At 55.3% G+C, this 16791-nt stretch overlaps 1 protein-coding gene across 1 annotated transcript; it reads right to left on the minus strand.

The window, feature by feature from the left end:
- Positions 1-10047: 10047 nt before the first annotated feature.
- On the minus strand, positions 10048-16545 carry IHH (Indian hedgehog signaling molecule). The gene is made up of 3 exons (XM_023217456.3): positions 15777-16545; positions 13079-13340; positions 10048-11489 (listed from the first exon to the last, which is right to left on the minus strand). The coding sequence occupies exons 1-3, from the start codon at positions 16089-16091 to the stop codon at positions 10831-10833; spliced, it is 1236 nt and encodes a 411-aa protein (XP_023073224.1). The 5' UTR covers positions 16092-16545; the 3' UTR covers positions 10048-10830.
- Positions 16546-16791: the final 246 nt, after the last annotated feature.

Genomic DNA, 16791 nt, shown 5'->3' on the forward strand with positions numbered 1-16791 from the left:
CTTTTTATTTTATTTTATTTTATTTATTTATTTATTTAGTTTTTGAGACGGAGTCTTGCTCTCTCACCCAGGCTGGAGCGCAGTGGCGCGATCTCGGCCCACTGCAAGCTCTGCCTCCCGGGTTCACGCCATTCTCCTACCTCAGCCTCCCAAGTAGCTGGGACTACAGGCGCCTGCCACTACGCCCAGCTAATTTTTTGTATTTTTAATAGAGACGGGGTTTCACCGTGTTTGCCAGGATGGTCTCCATCTACTGACCTCGTGATCCGCCCACCTTGGCCTCCCAAAGTGCTGGGATTACAGGAGTGAGCCACTGCACCCAGCCCAGCCAGGATTTTCTAACTCTCCTATGAAAACTCAGGCCCCATAGATAACTTTCTCCCTCTATTCATTGTCCCCACCACAGGGTAGAAAGACATACAAGCTAATAGTAGGAGGATAGAGGAAAAATGACATGAAGTCTAATCTCAGAAAACTCAAGTTCAAGTCCTGGTTCCAGCTTTTAATAGCTGAGCAATGTCAGGAAAACAGTTAAACCTCCCTAAACCTGATTTTCCTCATCTGTAAAATGGGAACAAACAGGAGTGTAATCAAAATATGTAACAATTGGTAAGGTGTGTGCACCTATGAGCATGAGAATGGACCTGTGAGCTGGACACCAGCTGGCCTTAGAGCCAGAGCCAGGGTCCTGGAAGCCCACATTGTGCCAGGGTCATAAGGAAGCATGAGTAGTTTAGGGAGGGGATTGGAAGAGCGCCCAGGGCAATGTAGGGCTCAGTAAGTGACTGTTTACCAACTGGCACCAAAGTATTTCCAGATACAAACAACCAGTACAGCCATACTGTACTGGGTGCAAGTCACACCTAAGGTCAAATCCCTACCTTATTAGCTACTGTATATATGGTTGTTTATTTCAGCTTGAAATCTTTCCCCTTCTTGATCCTCCTCACTGGGGAAGGAATTGTGAGCACAGCTAACTACTTGTTTTCTTCTAGCCTAAGCGTTGCTCCTTCTCTGTGGTAGCTCTCCTTGCTGCCTTCACCTTCACAGTCTCCAGCTGGTTCTATGACCAGCACCACGGACAGCTCCCACTAGCCAGGCCGTCCCCCTTTCTCCTTCCTCCAACCTTCTATCGCCTCTTTCTCCACTTACTCTAATGCAGAAATCCCGAGGTCTGAACTGAATGACAACACCCCCGAGAAGACAGTACAGTGGAGTAGCTAGGAAAAAGACTCTGGAGCCAAGCAGACTGGAATTTGAATCCCAACACCATCAGCTATCAACTGTATAATATTTTCCTTCATTTCTGTAAGAACCAGGTTCCTCATCTGTAAACAGGCAAACCTATAACTGCTACCTCAAAGGTTACGAGGTTTATAGGAGACAAAAGAATTAAGAAACTTAGCACAGTGCCTGGTTCGTTACAGGTTCTGAGTAAATGAAGAACGCTGTTATTCTGTGACTTTCTATCTTACTTAATTCCTCACACCTTTTTCCACTCCATTTCTGACTAGAGCCCTCTCTCAAATGAAGGTGTTATGATATGACCACCGGCTCAGTGTGGCTGGCTTTCCTCAGTGTGGAAGTCAGCCTGGACTCAGGTATGGCAAGAGAGCCCACCTTTAACTGGTCCATAAGATTCTGTGTGTGTTAGTTTTCTGTTTGTTAGTTATTTTTGCATTTTTAAATTTTTGAGTTAATTTTATTATTTTTCTTTTTAAAATTGTTATTATTGTTACCAAGATAGGGTTTTGTTTTGTTGCCCAGGCTGGAGTACAGTGGCACAATTATGGCTCACTGCAGCCTTGACCTCCTGGGTTCAAGCAGTCCTCCCACATCACCCCCCAACCCCCACCCAATCTGCCACCACCAGTAGCTGGAGCTACAGGTGTGTGCCACTATGCCAGACTAATTTTTTTTTGTACTTTCATTGTGAAGATGGAGTTTCACCATGTTGCCCAGGCTGGTCTTCAACTCCTGGGCTCAAGCGATCTTCCCGCCTTGGCCTCTCAAACTGCTGGGATTATAGAAGTGAGCCACCACTCCAATGGAGTTAATTTTAGATGTACCAAAGTGTCACGAAAATAATACAGACAGTTTTCATAAACACTTCTCCCACCTTTCCCTTATGTTAACATCTTACATGACCATAGAACAAAACCAGGAAATTAACCTTGATACACAAATGCTATTAACAAAAGTATGGCATTTAGATACCTCGTTTGTCCATTAGTGTTCTATTCCTGTTCCAGTAGTTGAGGATCCCACTTGGCAGTTAGTTTTCATGCCTACTTAGTATCCTTCACTGTATCCTGAGTCTTTCCTTGCCTTTCATGACTTAACTGTTTTCAAGAGTACTGTCAGTTATTTTGTAAAAGGTTCATTCTGGGCCGGGCGCGGTGGCTCAAGCCTGTAATCCCAGCACTTTGGGAGGCCGAGACGGGTGGATCACAAGGTCAGGAGATCAAGACTATCCTGGCTAAGATGGTGAAACCCCGTCTCTACTAAAAAATACAAAAAACTAGCCGGGTGAGGTGGCGGCGCCTGTAGTCCCAGCTACACGGGAGGCTGAGGCAGGAGAATGGTGTGAACCCGGGAGGCGGAGCTTGCAATGAGCTGAGATCCGGCCACTGCACTCCAGCCCGGGCGACAGAGCGAGACTCCGTCTCAAAAAAAAAAAAAAAAAAAAAAAGGTTCATTCTGGGTTTGTGTCATGATTTCTCATGATTAGAGTGAGGATAACACAGAGGTGATATGCCCTTCTCAGAGCACTATATCACAGTGTTGATATGCATTATCAGTGATGCTAGCTTGATAACTGGCTAAAGTGGTATCTGGGATTCTTTAGGTACCTGGTATCCCAGGTAGCTGGGATTCTCCACTATAAAATTGCTATTTCTCTCTCTTTTTAGATTTTGATCATCCCCATCTTTTGCTTCTCTAGGATTAATAGGTCGAAACCAAGAACCCTGTCCTCACACTATCCTTTCCACCCCTACACTCCCAACCACTCTCCCAAGCCACACCCATTCCCTATCATCTACCTGGTTCCTTTCCTCTGAGTTTTCCTAAGTCAACCATTCAGAGGTGTGTGCAGAAGCCAGATGCAAATGCACCTGGAGTTTGCTAGGGGAACAGGGTACTTTCTGAACCTTCTTGCTGAGGTCCTGCATTTTCTGCTTGCAGGGACATTCTGAGCAAATGTGGCTAGCAACGGTCCACAGGCATGTCCAATCCCATTCCCAGCTCTGGCTGCAACCCTTGAGCACTTTCTTCAACATTTAACGTTTGGGTTTTAAAAATCTCTAATCACATTTCTCTCCAATTGACCACGTATAACTTCTTGCTAACCACAAGCTTGTATCCACGAGCTTCCTTTCTTCTAGAATCACTGCAAAACTCCTCGCTTCTGTGGAGGTACTGCCAGAAAGGCAGACATACAGTTGATTTTTTCAATCAACTGAATGTGGGGAGATGTGCTTATTCAATCTTCCCCTTTGTCACCATCTCCATCTGCCCCAAGTTTATTCCATTTCATAGTTTTCTTGTGCTGCCTCTTCAGATGACAAAGGGTTAGGCCACACCTCCTCCAGGCTCATGCAGTCTCCATTTTTAAAAGCCTTTGTGCCAAATTGTGTTTTGAGGCTCTGGAAAGCCTCAGGAGAAGGCTTCATTAGTCCATATTCCCTCTTTGCCCTTTGTCCTGGTTACTATCGCTGTGTAAGGAGTTACTCCAAAATGTCAACGTTCCAAACAGCCATTTTATTTTGTGGTTTTGTGAGTCAGGAATTCAGAAGCAGCTTGTCCATGTAGTTCTAGCTTGGGGTCTCTCATGCGGTTGCATTCAGACTTTGGCCAGGGTTGCAGCCATCTGAAGGCCCGGCTGGGCTGAATGTCCAAGATGGTGCACCCCCATGGCTGACAATTGGCTCTGGCTGTTAGCTGGGGTGTCAGTTGGACCATGGACTGGAACACCTCTCTATAGGTTAGGTGCACACACTCTCCGGCATGGCGGTCTTAGTGTAGAACCAGGCAGAAGCTGCATGGCCTTTCTGACCTAGCCTCAGACCAGATTTGAGGTAGACCCAGCATCTCTACAGGAGAAGTGTCAAAGAATTTGTGGACATATTTTGACCATCCCCCCAACCCAACCCTATCCTGGATCCCCTCACAGCACCTAGAACATTATTCCTCCAGAACTCCCTTCTCTAACAGGGTTCTGGTTACTCCCAGGTTCATCAGTCCCTTAGGCTGAGGTGAGGAGTATGTCCCTCCCATCCCCTTGGTTTGCTGCTGTAGGAGACCTGGGATCTGGTCTGAACTCTGCTAATGTTTGATTTTTAAGAAAATGACTTCACCTCTCTGGGCCTCTGTTTCTTCATCTGCAAAGTAGGAATTAGGAACAACCTCATGTCACACACTGTTAGGATGAAAAAAGACATGTGAATATCACACGTAGCACACCTAATCCATAGTAGGTGCGTAATAGATTATGGAAGATATGGCTGTGGGCAAGGCATTTTCCCTCTTGGGGCCTTGGTTTATTTATCTCTGAAATGGGGGTAATAATTCCCCAATTCTGCTTCCCCACACGGATGAGAGAGCTCTTAAATAGGCTGCAGGGAAGGCCAGCCCAGAGGTCAAACCCTGACCCTGCCTGGGCAGAAGGCCCAGCTGGGGTGGATGGGATGTGCATGCGTGCCAGGCGGCAGGTGTGACTCAGGCCGGTGAGGCACACAGGGCGGGGCTATATCTACCCACTGGGCCTTATCAGATCCGAGCTGGCCACCACTTGGCCCCGTGAAACAAAGAGGCTTTGAGAACCAGGCTGAGGTGTGGGAGGTGGGGCCGAGCCCCAGAAGGTACAACCACCCAGGGACCAGAGGGCACAGGCTGGGAAGCTGCCACCACCTACCCTGCCAAGGAGGTTTGCCCTGAAGGGGCGCCCCCCAAGGTGGGATGCTGGGTCTGTGTTCTCCAGAGAAGTCCTCCATTGCGGGAGCCCAGCCCTCTTTGGGACACTACCTGCTGGGGCATTTCCCTCCAGGCCCTCAACTCCATTCCTGCCATGGGATAGAGCATTTCCCTTCCCCACCTCCCATTTTGAAGTCTCCCCTCCTCAAACTTCTAGCCCCAACTACACTGGCTTCCAGTCCCTGGGCATGCCCTGAACTTCCCCTCTGTACATCTGCTCCTGATGATCCACCCACCTGCCCTTGCCCAAGTCACTCATACCCCTGAAGACCCAGACCAACACCAGCCCCAGGAAGTCTCTGAGCATTGTGCATCCTGCCCCCAGTCCTGTCTAATTGCTCGGCACTTCCTCTGGCGTCACACTGTGTGGAGCTTCTCTCTGAATCTTCATCCCTGGCAGAATCTGCTGAGCCTGGCAGAAGCCCAGGCCCACCAGGACCAGAATTGATGGTTGTAAAAGTTGTACACTGCACAGGGCTCTAGGTTGAGCGAGCAGGGGGACTCCAATCCAGACACGCTCTGAAAGTCCCAGCATATACCCTGCATTAGTCTCTTCTAAATGGACTTCCTCCTCCGGGCACCAGACCAGGAGAGCTGCCTTTTCTAGTTGAGTGTCCCTGAGGGAGCACTTCTTACCAAATATTTCAATGGAGGGCTCCTATTTCCAGTTCCCACACAGGTGGCATAGGTGCTAGGGCTCTGCTCTCTAAAGGCCATGCGCATTGGGTTCAGCCCTTTCCAACACAAGACCACTCACTGTCAGAAGCCATTCTATCCTGAGACCTGTGTGTCTTAGGGAAGATGGCTGAATGCAGGCCTGCAGGGCTTCCAAAGAGCCATGCAAGCGGTGACTGGGGCTTTCCAAACAAAAGAGAGGAGGCTGCAAGGCCCGCCAGAGGAAGAGTTCTTCTGGAGCGGCCCTAGCACAGCCAGATAGGGGAACCAGGGTGCAGTTAGCTTCTATAGAAGGTAACTGGCCCAGGCAGCTCCAGAGGCCTCGCAGCCAGGAAGTTCCCCCATTGTGACTCCTAGACCCTTACATTCCAGGTCCTCCCAGAGACCTGTGGACTTGGGCATAGGTCTTGCATTTTGCCTGGACTGGGATATCAGAGGCTACTCTGAATTTCTTTCTCACGCATTTCCAAGATAGAGCAGAGAGGCAGGCAGACAGAACAGGTGCTTGGAGGGTACCTTGAACCCAAGTAGACTCTTGGATGACAGGGAGAGAGGATATCTCTACAGGAAAGCCCTGGACATCACCCTTACAGGTGCAGCCACTAAGGCCAAAGAAGACCAAGGTCCTAGGTCAAGGATGCTGAGGGTGGGGGAGCTGGATTTCCTATTTAAAACCCCCAAAGTTGACTTGGGCCCTTTTCTCATCCCCCTGGCTCATCCAACCCTGGCTTCCATCCTGGCCACTCTATTCCCTAAGTGTCTACAATCCATCACCTTCTTTATGACCCTAGGGCCACTTCCCTAGTCCAGGACACCAACTTCCCAGTAGTGCTTCCATGATTGTTCCCTCTGGTCTGCCTTCCATACTGTAGCCAGATGAGCTTTTGGAAGAACCTAGTCATGAGCTTCCCCTGTTTGAGGGACCCCAGGATTGAGTCCTACTGCGTGCAACACAGGCTCTGTGTCATCTGCCTCCTGCCTCTCTCTCCACTTTGGTTTTTGCCAAGCCCACATGACCCACATAACTTTACCATGCTGGCCTCATGGTGGTTCCTCTAAGCCTGCAAGCCCCTAAACCTTTGATTTAACTATGTCCTTAGCCTGGATCTCTTCCACATGTCTGCCAGGCAAACTCCTTCTTGCCCCATGTTGTAGCGTCATCGCCTTCAGGAAGTCTTCCTAGTCACCAGCCACTCCATGGTGCTTCAGTAGCCACTGTGAGGATGTCAGCCACAGCAGTTGGTGCACCATGTGGATATCCCTGTCTCCCACACTTCTCCCTCCCAACTTAGGAGTTCACTGAAGACAGGCACTGCCTCTTTCCCCCAACTTGGGCACAGTGCCTGACATGGAGTGGCATCCATTAACACTGACTATGAGATTGGCCAACCGCGGTGGCTCATATCTGTAATCTCAGCACTTTGGGAGGCTGAGGTGGGCAGATCACTTGAGGCCAGGAATTTGAGACCAGCCTGGCCAACACGGCAAAACCCCATCTCTACTAAAAATACAAAAAATTAACTGGGTTTGGTGGCATGCATCTGTAATCCCAGCTACTTGCGAGGCTGAGGCAGGAGAATTGCTTGAACCTAAGGCAGAGGCTGCAGTGAACTGAGATCATGCCACTGCTCTCCAGCCTGGTAACAGAATGAGACCCTGTCTCAAAAAATAAAAAAAATAAAATAAGCATTGACTATGAGTGAATGTCACAGTTATGGATGCAGCAGCCTTTGGTGCTAAGCTTGGGCCCAAGTGGAGAAGGAGGCATCAGATCTGCACTGCCTGGGTCTGGGCAGTGCAAATGACCCTCCTCTGGGTCTTGGCACTGTACAGAGGATGGGAGAGATTTGGGCCACCACACTGCAGACGCGAAAGATGATCTCCAGGCTGTCTCCTTGTTTCTTCATATCTGGGCCCAGGATTCCAGGAAAAGCTGTACGGTCCCACTCCCACCCCAAATTTGTTCTTTTGAGGGACTGAATTCATACAAAGTTCTTTGTCTTTGAAATCTTTGTCTGAAGAATGGGTTTTTTCCCTGAGGAGGCCCATCTAGAACAGAAAGGTCTAGGGACACCAAATGACTGTGTCTGCTGGACCACATGTGCCCAACCCCAGTAGGAGAGGCGCCCCCCCACTCCTTCCCCCATGACCTGGGGAGTCATCCACTGCATGCATCCACACTCACCAACAACCTGTCACTGCAATCTGATCTCCCAGGTAGAATGTCTACAGGGAGAGAATGTGTGAATGAATGGACAAGAGCATCTTGACCTTGGCCTGATAGTTCTGTGAATGAGTTCATGAACATTTTGGTCCCTGTGAGCCTGGTCAGTAAAAGTCTGCCACAGAGAGATGGGTCCACTCTAGATGTGTTGACAAAGCAGATTTCCAGACCTCAGATGCTGAATGTGACCTTCCAGAGAGAATCTGAGTTCCCCAGAGGAAAAGCTTGGGGGTAAAAACAATGTGCACAAAAGCCAGTCTGGAAGGATTCAAATTCTGCTTCTGTTGTTTGCTGTGTAATCTTGGGCAAGTTTCTTAACCTCCCTGTGCTTCTGTGTTCTCTTCTGGAAAGTGGTAATATTAAATGAAGTACACACCACGTAGGGTCATTACAAGCATTAAATGGGCTACTGAGTGTAAAGATCTAGAATGATGCCTAGCAAGGGTTAGTCATCATTAAATGATAGCAGTTATCAATACAGCCAGTGGAGCCCAATTTCTCCAGATGACACAGACCACAGAATAATGGTTATCTCTGGCATTTTCTTCAGTGGATGTGAGGAGAGGATATGCTAAGAGTCTGAAAAGTCATCCCCACCACTTTCAACACAGTCATCTGTGTAAGAGGACAGAGCCTGGGCAGTGGTACACTTCAACAACTAGCTCCCCAAGGTGGGGGGAAACCCTAATTTGTAGTCTCTGCCAATTTCCAGTGTTCTATGGCCACTGTGCCTATTTCTTTTTTGTTTTTTTTTTTTTTTCAGGAGACAGAGTCTCACTGTGTCGCCCAGGCTGGAGTGCAGTGGCGCGATCTCGGCTCACTGCAAGCTCCGCCTCCCGGGTTCACGCCATTCTCCCCCCTCAGCCTCCGAGTAGCTGGGACTACAGGCGCCCACCACCACGCCCGGCTAGTTTTTTGTATTTTCAGTAGAGACGGGTTTTCACCATGTTAGCCCGGATGGTCTCGATCTCCTGACCTCGTGATCCACCCGCTTCGGCCTCCCAAAGTGCTGGGATTACAGGCTTGAGTCACCGCGCCCAGCCTCACTGTGCCTATTTCAACTGACTCACAAACCTCCTGAAAATTTTGTATCACTGGACCTAGGACCTCAGCTTATCTGTAGTGAGTATAGAAAGATTTCCCTTGGGATGGAGGGATCGAGGGAAAGTAAAGAAGGGGGTCATGCTGTCTTGGCAGTAAACCGGGCCTCCTCTGGACTAAGCAGCAGTTCTTGAGTGCGGCCCATGGACCATCTGCCACATTTGGGGTGTTTGCAAAACTAAGCTCCTGGGCCTTGCACTGGATCTATTAAAGTGGAATCCTGGGCTGGGCACAGTAGCTCATGCCTGTAATCCCAGCACTTTGGGAGGCCAAGGTGGGTGGATCACAAGGACAGGAGATCAAGACCATCCTGGCTCACACGGTGAAACCCTGTCTTTAGTAAAAATACAAAAAAAAAAAAAAAAAAAAATTAGCCAGGCATGGCAGCAGGCACGGCAGCAGGCACCTGTAGTCCCAGCTACTTGGGAGGCTGAGGCAGGAGAATGGCGTGAACCCAGGAGGTGGAACTTGCAGTGAGCCGAGATTGTGCCACTGCACTCCATCCTGACCAACAGAGTGAGACTCCATCTCAAAAAGAAAAAAAAAAAAAAGTGGAATCCTGGAAGTAGGGCCAGGAATCATCTTTAATAAAGCTTCCCAGGTGATGCTGACGTTTCAGAACTGCTGGATTAGAGATCTCTGACCTGTCCGAGAAGTCAGAATAGTCCACAAGATAAATGTGAATTTTACAGAATCTTTTCATACTGTGGTCCATTACCAACAGGGAAGAGTCAGAAGCCCAGACCCTGAGAGCACAAGGGCATGGTTATAGATGAGTGAGGTGACCATGGACTAGTCACCTCTGTTCTCTCTCGGATCCATCCTTGTTTGAGGTAAACGGTGAGGTCAGTGTGTGAAGGCCCTGCCCTGTGCAGAGCACAGCTCTCTGTAGGGGCTTTGCAGAGCTACTGGGTGGGAATGGACCTGCAGCGACGGTGTGAGGCCTGGAGTTTCTGTCCTTGGAGGAAGGTGAGCCAGGCCTCTCTGAGGAGGGAAGAAAACCCTGGACACACCCTTCCAGGGCTCCAAACTATCTGTGAATTGTCCCCTCTCAGCATCTTGGACTCTGTGGCTCTAACAACTTAAATAATTTTTATTACAAAAGGAAGAAAAGACCAAAACATCCCCAAAATTCTCCCATGGGCTTCCCCCTCCGCGCCAATAAATAAGGTATGGGAGACTGACCAGCGGAAGGGGTGGGGATCATGGTTCAGCAGAAGAGGGAGCTTAGCCCGGGGGGTGGCAAGCACATCCAGCACACTTCCCCCAGTCCCTGGCACTGTAGTCACATTGGCCAGAACACAGAACTCTGCCCACTGATGGCAACAGTCTCTGGATGTGTCTTGAGGAGTGTGGCCGGGGAGGAATGTCATACCTCAGAATGGCCGGGATGGCTGCCCCACCCCTGTGGCCTTCCCAGTTCTGGACAGCATCGGGTCCAGCCAGCTCCATGCTGGCTCCCAGGGAATTTAGCAGCATCAACTGAGGTGCAAGCCCACCCAAAGGGGCCTAAGACAGATGGAATGGGCCCTCCCCACTGGGGGAGGCAGAGTATGAAAACTCATAGTGAGAGTAGGCTGAGTTGGGAGTCGCCGTGCCAGCCTCAAGGTCTCTAGGATAGAGGGGTCAACAACCACCCCCTCGCCAGCTCAGCTTGCAGCTCTATGACTACACCACGACGGGGGTGGGGGACCCTGGTGTTGCCCAGTCAAGTCTCAATGATGTATCTCCATGGCAGAGGAGATGGCAGGAGCCAGTGCACCCCAGCACAGGTCCCTTCCAGGGCCAGCTCCCTCCTGGCCGAGAGGCTTCTGGACCCAGTACAGCAGTTCCAGGAGGGCAGCGGTGGAGTCCTTTCAGCTCCCTGCCCCGGACATGCCCAGTGGGTGGAAGCTGCCCTCTTCTAGCAGGAGACACCCCAGGCGGTAGAGCAGCTGGGGGTACCAATGCACACCCTCCCCAGGGGTCCAGCTGCCCCACGCCAAGCTGTGAAAGAGTCTCAGGGGCCAGAAGGCCAACTGAGCCAGGTGGTGGTCAGCCACGGCCGCGAAGCAGGATGCCACCACATCTTCCACCACCAGTGTCCCGTGCCTTGTGAGTGGGGCATAGGCCCCAAGGGCCACGTGTGTAGAGACAGCTGCCACGCGGGCAGGCTGCAGGCCTGGCACCCCAGCCACCAGCACGTACTGGCCAGGCTGCACGTGGCTGGCAAATGTGGCCCGGAAGCGGGCTGCCGGCTCCGTGTGATTGTCAGCCGTAAAGAGCAGGTGAGCGGGTGTGAGTGCCAGGCGGCGTGGAGGGTCCTGAGTCTCGATGACCTGGAAGGCTCTTAGCCTGTGGGGCTCGCGGTCCAGGAAAATGAGCACATCACTGAAGGTGGGGTTCCCGTCCTCCCCCATGGCCAGCACGCGGTCTCCCGGCCTCACAGCTGACAAGGCCACACGTGCCCCACTCTCCAGGCGTACCTGGGCTCCAGCAGGGAAGCAGCCACCCGTCTTGGCTGCAGCCGAGTGCTCTGTGGGAGAAAGGGACATGAAGGTGTTACTGCTGTGTAGCTCGGCCTCCTGGTCACAATGACCCTCCCTTGGCCACCCCAGCCAGCCAGAGCTCGTCTTGCTCCCAGAGAGCCCCTGTCACCATATCCTGGCTCCTGCCCCCCACTTCCTATGCAGGCTTGAACCCACACTTCACTGCCCCCATCCCCTCACTCCAATGTGATCTTCTGCCCCCTCCTCCCCAGCCTAATACTTTATCAACGAGAGGAGCACAGTAGGGCTCCAAGACCCAGTGGATGAGAAGGAAAGGGCTGCCTCATGGAGCGGGAGGTTGCTTAGCTCCTCCGAGGCCTAGACGTTTTGTTATTTCTCACCACTTGCTCAGACCCTCCCCAAAAATTGCCCTCTCAGGCTGATTCCCCAGGTTCTGTAACAGAGCTGGCCCTTTGAACATAGGGATGTGAGAGAAGCCCACCCAGTGGGGCGAAGGCAGACTCCTGGGCAGCCTCGGAGTGAATGGTTGGGTCAGGAGCAGGCCAGGGGCGAGGACACAGTCACCATCTTCAGTTCATGTGCTGAGTCCCTGTGCAGGGACAGGACACTGCGGCATCAGCAAGTGAGCTGGAGAACAGTTTTTGGGGGTCAGGAGTAATGAACGGAAGTGGCTGTCGTGGGCTGGTGTTTGTGGTGAAGGGTGGATGGGGCTTGCAGTAGACACAGTTGGCAGGGGAAGTACTGAGTGGAAGGTTCAGGGTGTGGTTGTGGGTCAGGGTAGGGTCAGGAATATCAACATGTGGGCCTGGGCTCAGTGTGTGGGTCTGTGAGAGTGCGACTACTACGTGCTGCCAGTGTGAAGGGCTGAGCCGGAAGCCAGGTGGGGCTAGGCTGGAAGCCACACAGGAACCATTTGGAGCCTCCATGGCTGGGTTCAGTGTAGTTGACAGGGTGCTGACAAGACTTGAGGGAGGGGTGAGGCCCAGTGCCTGCCGATTCTGATCAACAATGCGGCCAATCTGGGAAAATCCACTTTATTGAGTCCACTTTGTTTAGTCTGGCTCTCCCGGCTGGCTTTGCCCTGAAATGTCCAGCTTCAGGGCACGGGGGGTAGAGTTTGAGTTTGGGGACGCCTGCGCCCCAGGGAGGGCTGACCTGCAACTGGGTGATGGGTTCCGAGCCTCTGGGCTCCTGGTCAGGCATGCAGGTGTCTGGGCATATCCTGGCCCCTGGCCCCACCACCCACCTTATTCTGCACCAGGTGGGGTGGGGAGGCCTTTTCTGGCAGCCTGGCTTCCTCCATCTGTCCAGCTTGCTCTGTCTTGCACCTCCTGTGGCAGGCTCTGGACTGTGGGCCACCAGGTCAGCACCCAGCAGCCCTGGGACAGGGCCCTATCTCCCTAGGCGCCTACCATGACACTACCAGGCATGGGATGAGCAGGCAGTCAAGGTCAGGAGTAGCCTTGGAGAGCGCCGCCGATGTCCTCTTCCCCCGGATCCCTGCCTCCATCCCCGGGCGGGACTCTTCACCGTCTTGGCACTAGGCCTCCTGCCCACGCCCTGCGGCCCCGGCCCCGGCCCCGGCCCCGGGCCCAGCCCCCCGGCGGCGGCTCACCGGACTTGACGGAGCAATGCACATGGGCCTTTGACTCGTAATACACCCAGTCAAAGCCGGCCTCCACTGCCAAGCGCGCCAGCAGTCCATACTTATTGCGGTCGCGGTCTGATGTGGTGATGTCCACCGCGCGGCCCTCATAATGCAGAGACTCCTCTGAGTGGTGGCCGTCCTCGTCCCAGCCCTCAGTCACCCGCAGCTTCACACCGGGCCACTGGTTCATCACGGAGATAGCCAGCGAGTTCAGGCGGTCCTTACAGCGCTGGGAGAGGAATGTGCGCGAAATTAGCTGAAGCGAAATCGGCGGGAGGAGACGGCCGAGGTGCAGGTGTAGGCGCAGCCTCGCCCAGAACTCTCCCGCCACACCCACGGGAGCTGGAAGCCCGGGAGGGTGCTGTCCCTCTCCCTTAGGAACCGAGGGCCCTGAAGTGCTCCCTCCCTAGCATACAGCCTCCCCCGGGGATCTAGACCGCACGACGGTATCACAAATCTGGAGGAGGCATGGAGGCAAGCGCCCTGCCGGCGCCTTCTCTGGTAGGTAGAGATCCCCTCCCTCCCTGTGCTGTCTTCAGCTCCGGGTATCCATCCCTCCACAGACAGGACTACACCTTTCAGCGCCCGGTCCCTCTGTGCCTCCAAGGCAGGAGGGCCAGCCAGCGGCCGGGAGGGAGGAGTGGCAGCGGAGTCGACTGCCTGCGGCGGGCCTGCGAGGCGTGCAAGGCCCGAGGTGCCCAGTAGGTGTCACCGCAGCCTCAGGGCTGAGGCCTGGGGACGACGGGCTCTGGAGGCGCGGCAGGTGCAGAGCGTCTCAGCAGCTTCAAGGGGTGTGTTGGAGGGGAATCGCTGGTCTGCCTGGATCCCTCGAGCATCACCGAGGACTCCTGCCGGGACCCTCTTATAATCCCAAACTGGCCCACACCCCCGCTAGAGATGACAGGGCCAGGGAATCAGAAACCGGTGGACTAGCGCCAGGGCCGCCCAATGCGGGGCCACACGCAGCGTCTTCCTCTGCAAGGCGCATAAGGGGCTGACAATCCCAGACCTCCAGGACCTCTGCACCGGTGGCCCACCCCTATACCGTGGGAAGGAACTCCATAAACCAAGCTTCTGAGCTCAGGGAGCCAGCTCCACCACCCTCTTCATGTGGAGTTGGGGTAGAGCGGTGCCCTGGGGGAAGGACGGAAGCGGCCATCCCTGGTTGCTGCCTCCTGGCATGCCTGGGTCCTGAGAGCCCAAGGGACTGTGCAGCTGACTCTGAGAAGAAGCTGGGGCGGAGGCCTTGGCCTGAGGGGAAAGGCCCTTCCACCAGTCCTCAACTCTGAGATTCAAGGCGCCAACAAGTGTAGGCAGCCCAAGACTCAACCTACCCCCACCCTGCAGAGCCTGGGCCTCACAGACCCTTGGACTCAGCCTCCTAGGAGCCAATAGCAGCTACAACCCAGGGCCTGGCAGGTCCTGGCTGGTGCACAGCCTGGCTGGGGGTGCTTACTGCCTGGGGAGGGAGTTCCCCTTGCTCCTTTGTAGACCCTGCTGTCAGGCTTCTAGCCTCCCACCTATGCCCGCCTGCAGCCCTGGTTCCCTGCCCCTCTCCCTCACTGCCACCGCCCCCTCTCGGGTCCAGAGCCCGGGCGTGCGCTGTCAATGATTGCCCAGCCCGTGGCCCGGATCCTTATCTGCATTCCTCGGCGCCGGGCCCGGCCCGGCCATCAGCCAACCTTCGGCCCCGACACCGGCCGGCCAGCCCCGGCGCCAGGGTGCATGCTGAGGGCCCTGAGTCTAGCTGCTCTTCCCAACGGATCTAGAAAGTCAGGGGCCTGCTTTCAGGGGGAAGCCTCGGGAGACCCCGGAGGAAGGGGGTGAAGGTCTCTCCCCTCGCGGACCTGGCTGCAGAGAAGGAAGTTTGCGCCTCTAAGCTTGGGTGGAGCGCGGGTCCTGCTCCCAGCATGCAGAGACTAGCGTCAGCCCTGTTCCCTGCCTCCTTCGGCATCTCAGCCCCTCTCTTCCACCACCAAGCCCAGAAATCTCCTAAGCTCACTCCCAGAGCCCAAAGACCCCAACAACCTACCCTTCCACCGCAGTAGCACCCCTCAGCTCTCCGAACAGACACGTGGGCTTGCTGAGCGGGTTCCCTTTCCCACCTCCACCTCCCCATTCAACTCTTCCTCGCTGTCCTTAACTCCAGACCCAGCTGGGACGCTGCTCCTGGAGGGGGCAGCGCATAGAACCAAGAGCGCACAGGGAGGAAAGGCCGTGGTGCCCCTACGCACCAAGAGATTCTTTACCTCAGGGGTGCCGAAAGGTTTCAAAATGAAAGGGGCACAGCTGTGCAGAAGGTTAGGCCGGGAAGGACTGCGTGGGTCCCGGAGGCGCAGGAGGCAGCTGGGTAGAGGTACCTCCAAGTGCCGCGTCTGGCTGAGCTGCCAGTACTTTGGGGCAGAGGAGCCGCCGCCAACCTGCTGGGCTGTGGGGCTTGGCAGCGAGGAGCTCTTCTAGCAGTTTCCGCCGGGCTTGGGGATGCCGACACTCCTGCCTGGACCCCTGGCCAGCCCATCGTGGGCAGGAGGCAGCGGGGCTTGGCGAGAGGGGCAGGTGCCAGGGAGCGTGCCAGCCAGTCGAGAAAAGGTGCCAGGGGGTGGGTAGGGCCGGGCAGGTGGCGGTGCTTCGGCGACGGCGCGCTGGTAGGGCGGATCGCGCTCACCTGGGTCATGAGGCGGTCGGCGCCTGTGTTCTCCTCGTCCTTGAAGATGATGTCTGGATTGTAATTGGGGGTGAGCTCCTTGAAGCGCTCGGAGCTGCGAGCGATCTTGCCTTCGTAGCGTCCGCTGGCGCCCAGGGTCTTCTCGGGCACGTTGGGGCTGAACTGCTTGTAAGCGAGCGGCACGAGTTTGCGCGGCGGTCGCCGGCGGCTGCCCACCACCCGGCCCGGCCCGCAGCCCCATGCTGCCGGCACCACCAGCAGGAGCAACAGGAGCAGGCAGAAGTGCAGTCGGGGCCGGAGCCGGGCGGGAGACATGGCCTGGGAACCCGGGGAAGCGGCGGGCGAGGACTCCTGGTGGGCTGATGGGCAGGCGAGTCGACCGGAGCGCTGCGGGGGCTCAGGCGTCCGGGTGGCTCCGGGGGGCTCCAGGAGGGGGCGCCATGGGCGGCGCGGTGCGGCCAGGGCCGGCGGGACTCAAGTGCGGGGCGGGGGCCCGGGGCCCGAGCTGGTGGCGGCGCGCTGTCCCCCTCGGCGCCTCGACTCTGAGCTGCCGGGCTCGCCGGCCGCCAATAAATAGGCCGGCCCGTTTGTTTTGGCAACGCGGCGGCGGCGGGGGGCGGCGGGCGGCGGGGCTGCGGGCCGCCGGGCTGGGCTGGGCTGGCCGGGCCGGCGGGCTGCAGGGCCCCGCGGTTAGCACCGCGGCCCGGCGGTCAGGCGGCTCGGGCGGAGCGGGAGCTGCTGCCGTCTGCGGCGCGGCCCGGGGCCGAGTGAGAGGGGAAATGGAAGGGATCCGGGCTCGGGCCCCGCGCAGACCGCACCCTACCCATGTCCCTGCCTCCTGTGCGCTCGACAGCGAACCTGCAGCAAGGGCAACACAGCCTCCTCCCCCTCGGGCGGGCGGCCCCGGCACTAGCCAGCCCTAGTCCCGCTCGCGCCTCCGCCGCGCGTCCGCCCGCCCGCTGCCCTCTGCGCCCCCTGCGCTGCCCGAGTTTGCCCTCCCCGCCTGGACGCGCCC

The sequence above is a fragment of the Piliocolobus tephrosceles genome, chromosome 11 (assembly GCF_002776525.5).
Source record: "Piliocolobus tephrosceles isolate RC106 chromosome 11, ASM277652v3, whole genome shotgun sequence".
In the NCBI taxonomy this organism is placed as follows: Eukaryota; Metazoa; Chordata; class Mammalia; order Primates; family Cercopithecidae; genus Piliocolobus; species Piliocolobus tephrosceles.

Bases quoted from the DNA above. Each gene is read 5' to 3' on its own strand.
- IHH (XM_023217456.3), bottom strand. From the start codon at position 16,091: ATGTCTCCCGCCCGGCTCCGGCCCCGACTGCACTTCTGCCTGCTCCTG. The intron at 13,341-15,776 runs GTGAGCGCGATC...TTCCTCTCCCAG, and splicing joins CCGACCGCCTCATGACCCAG to CGCTGTAAGGACCGCCTGAA. The intron at 11,490-13,078 runs GTGAGCCGCCGC...TTTCTCCCACAG, and splicing joins GCATTGCTCCGTCAAGTCCG to AGCACTCGGCTGCAGCCAAG.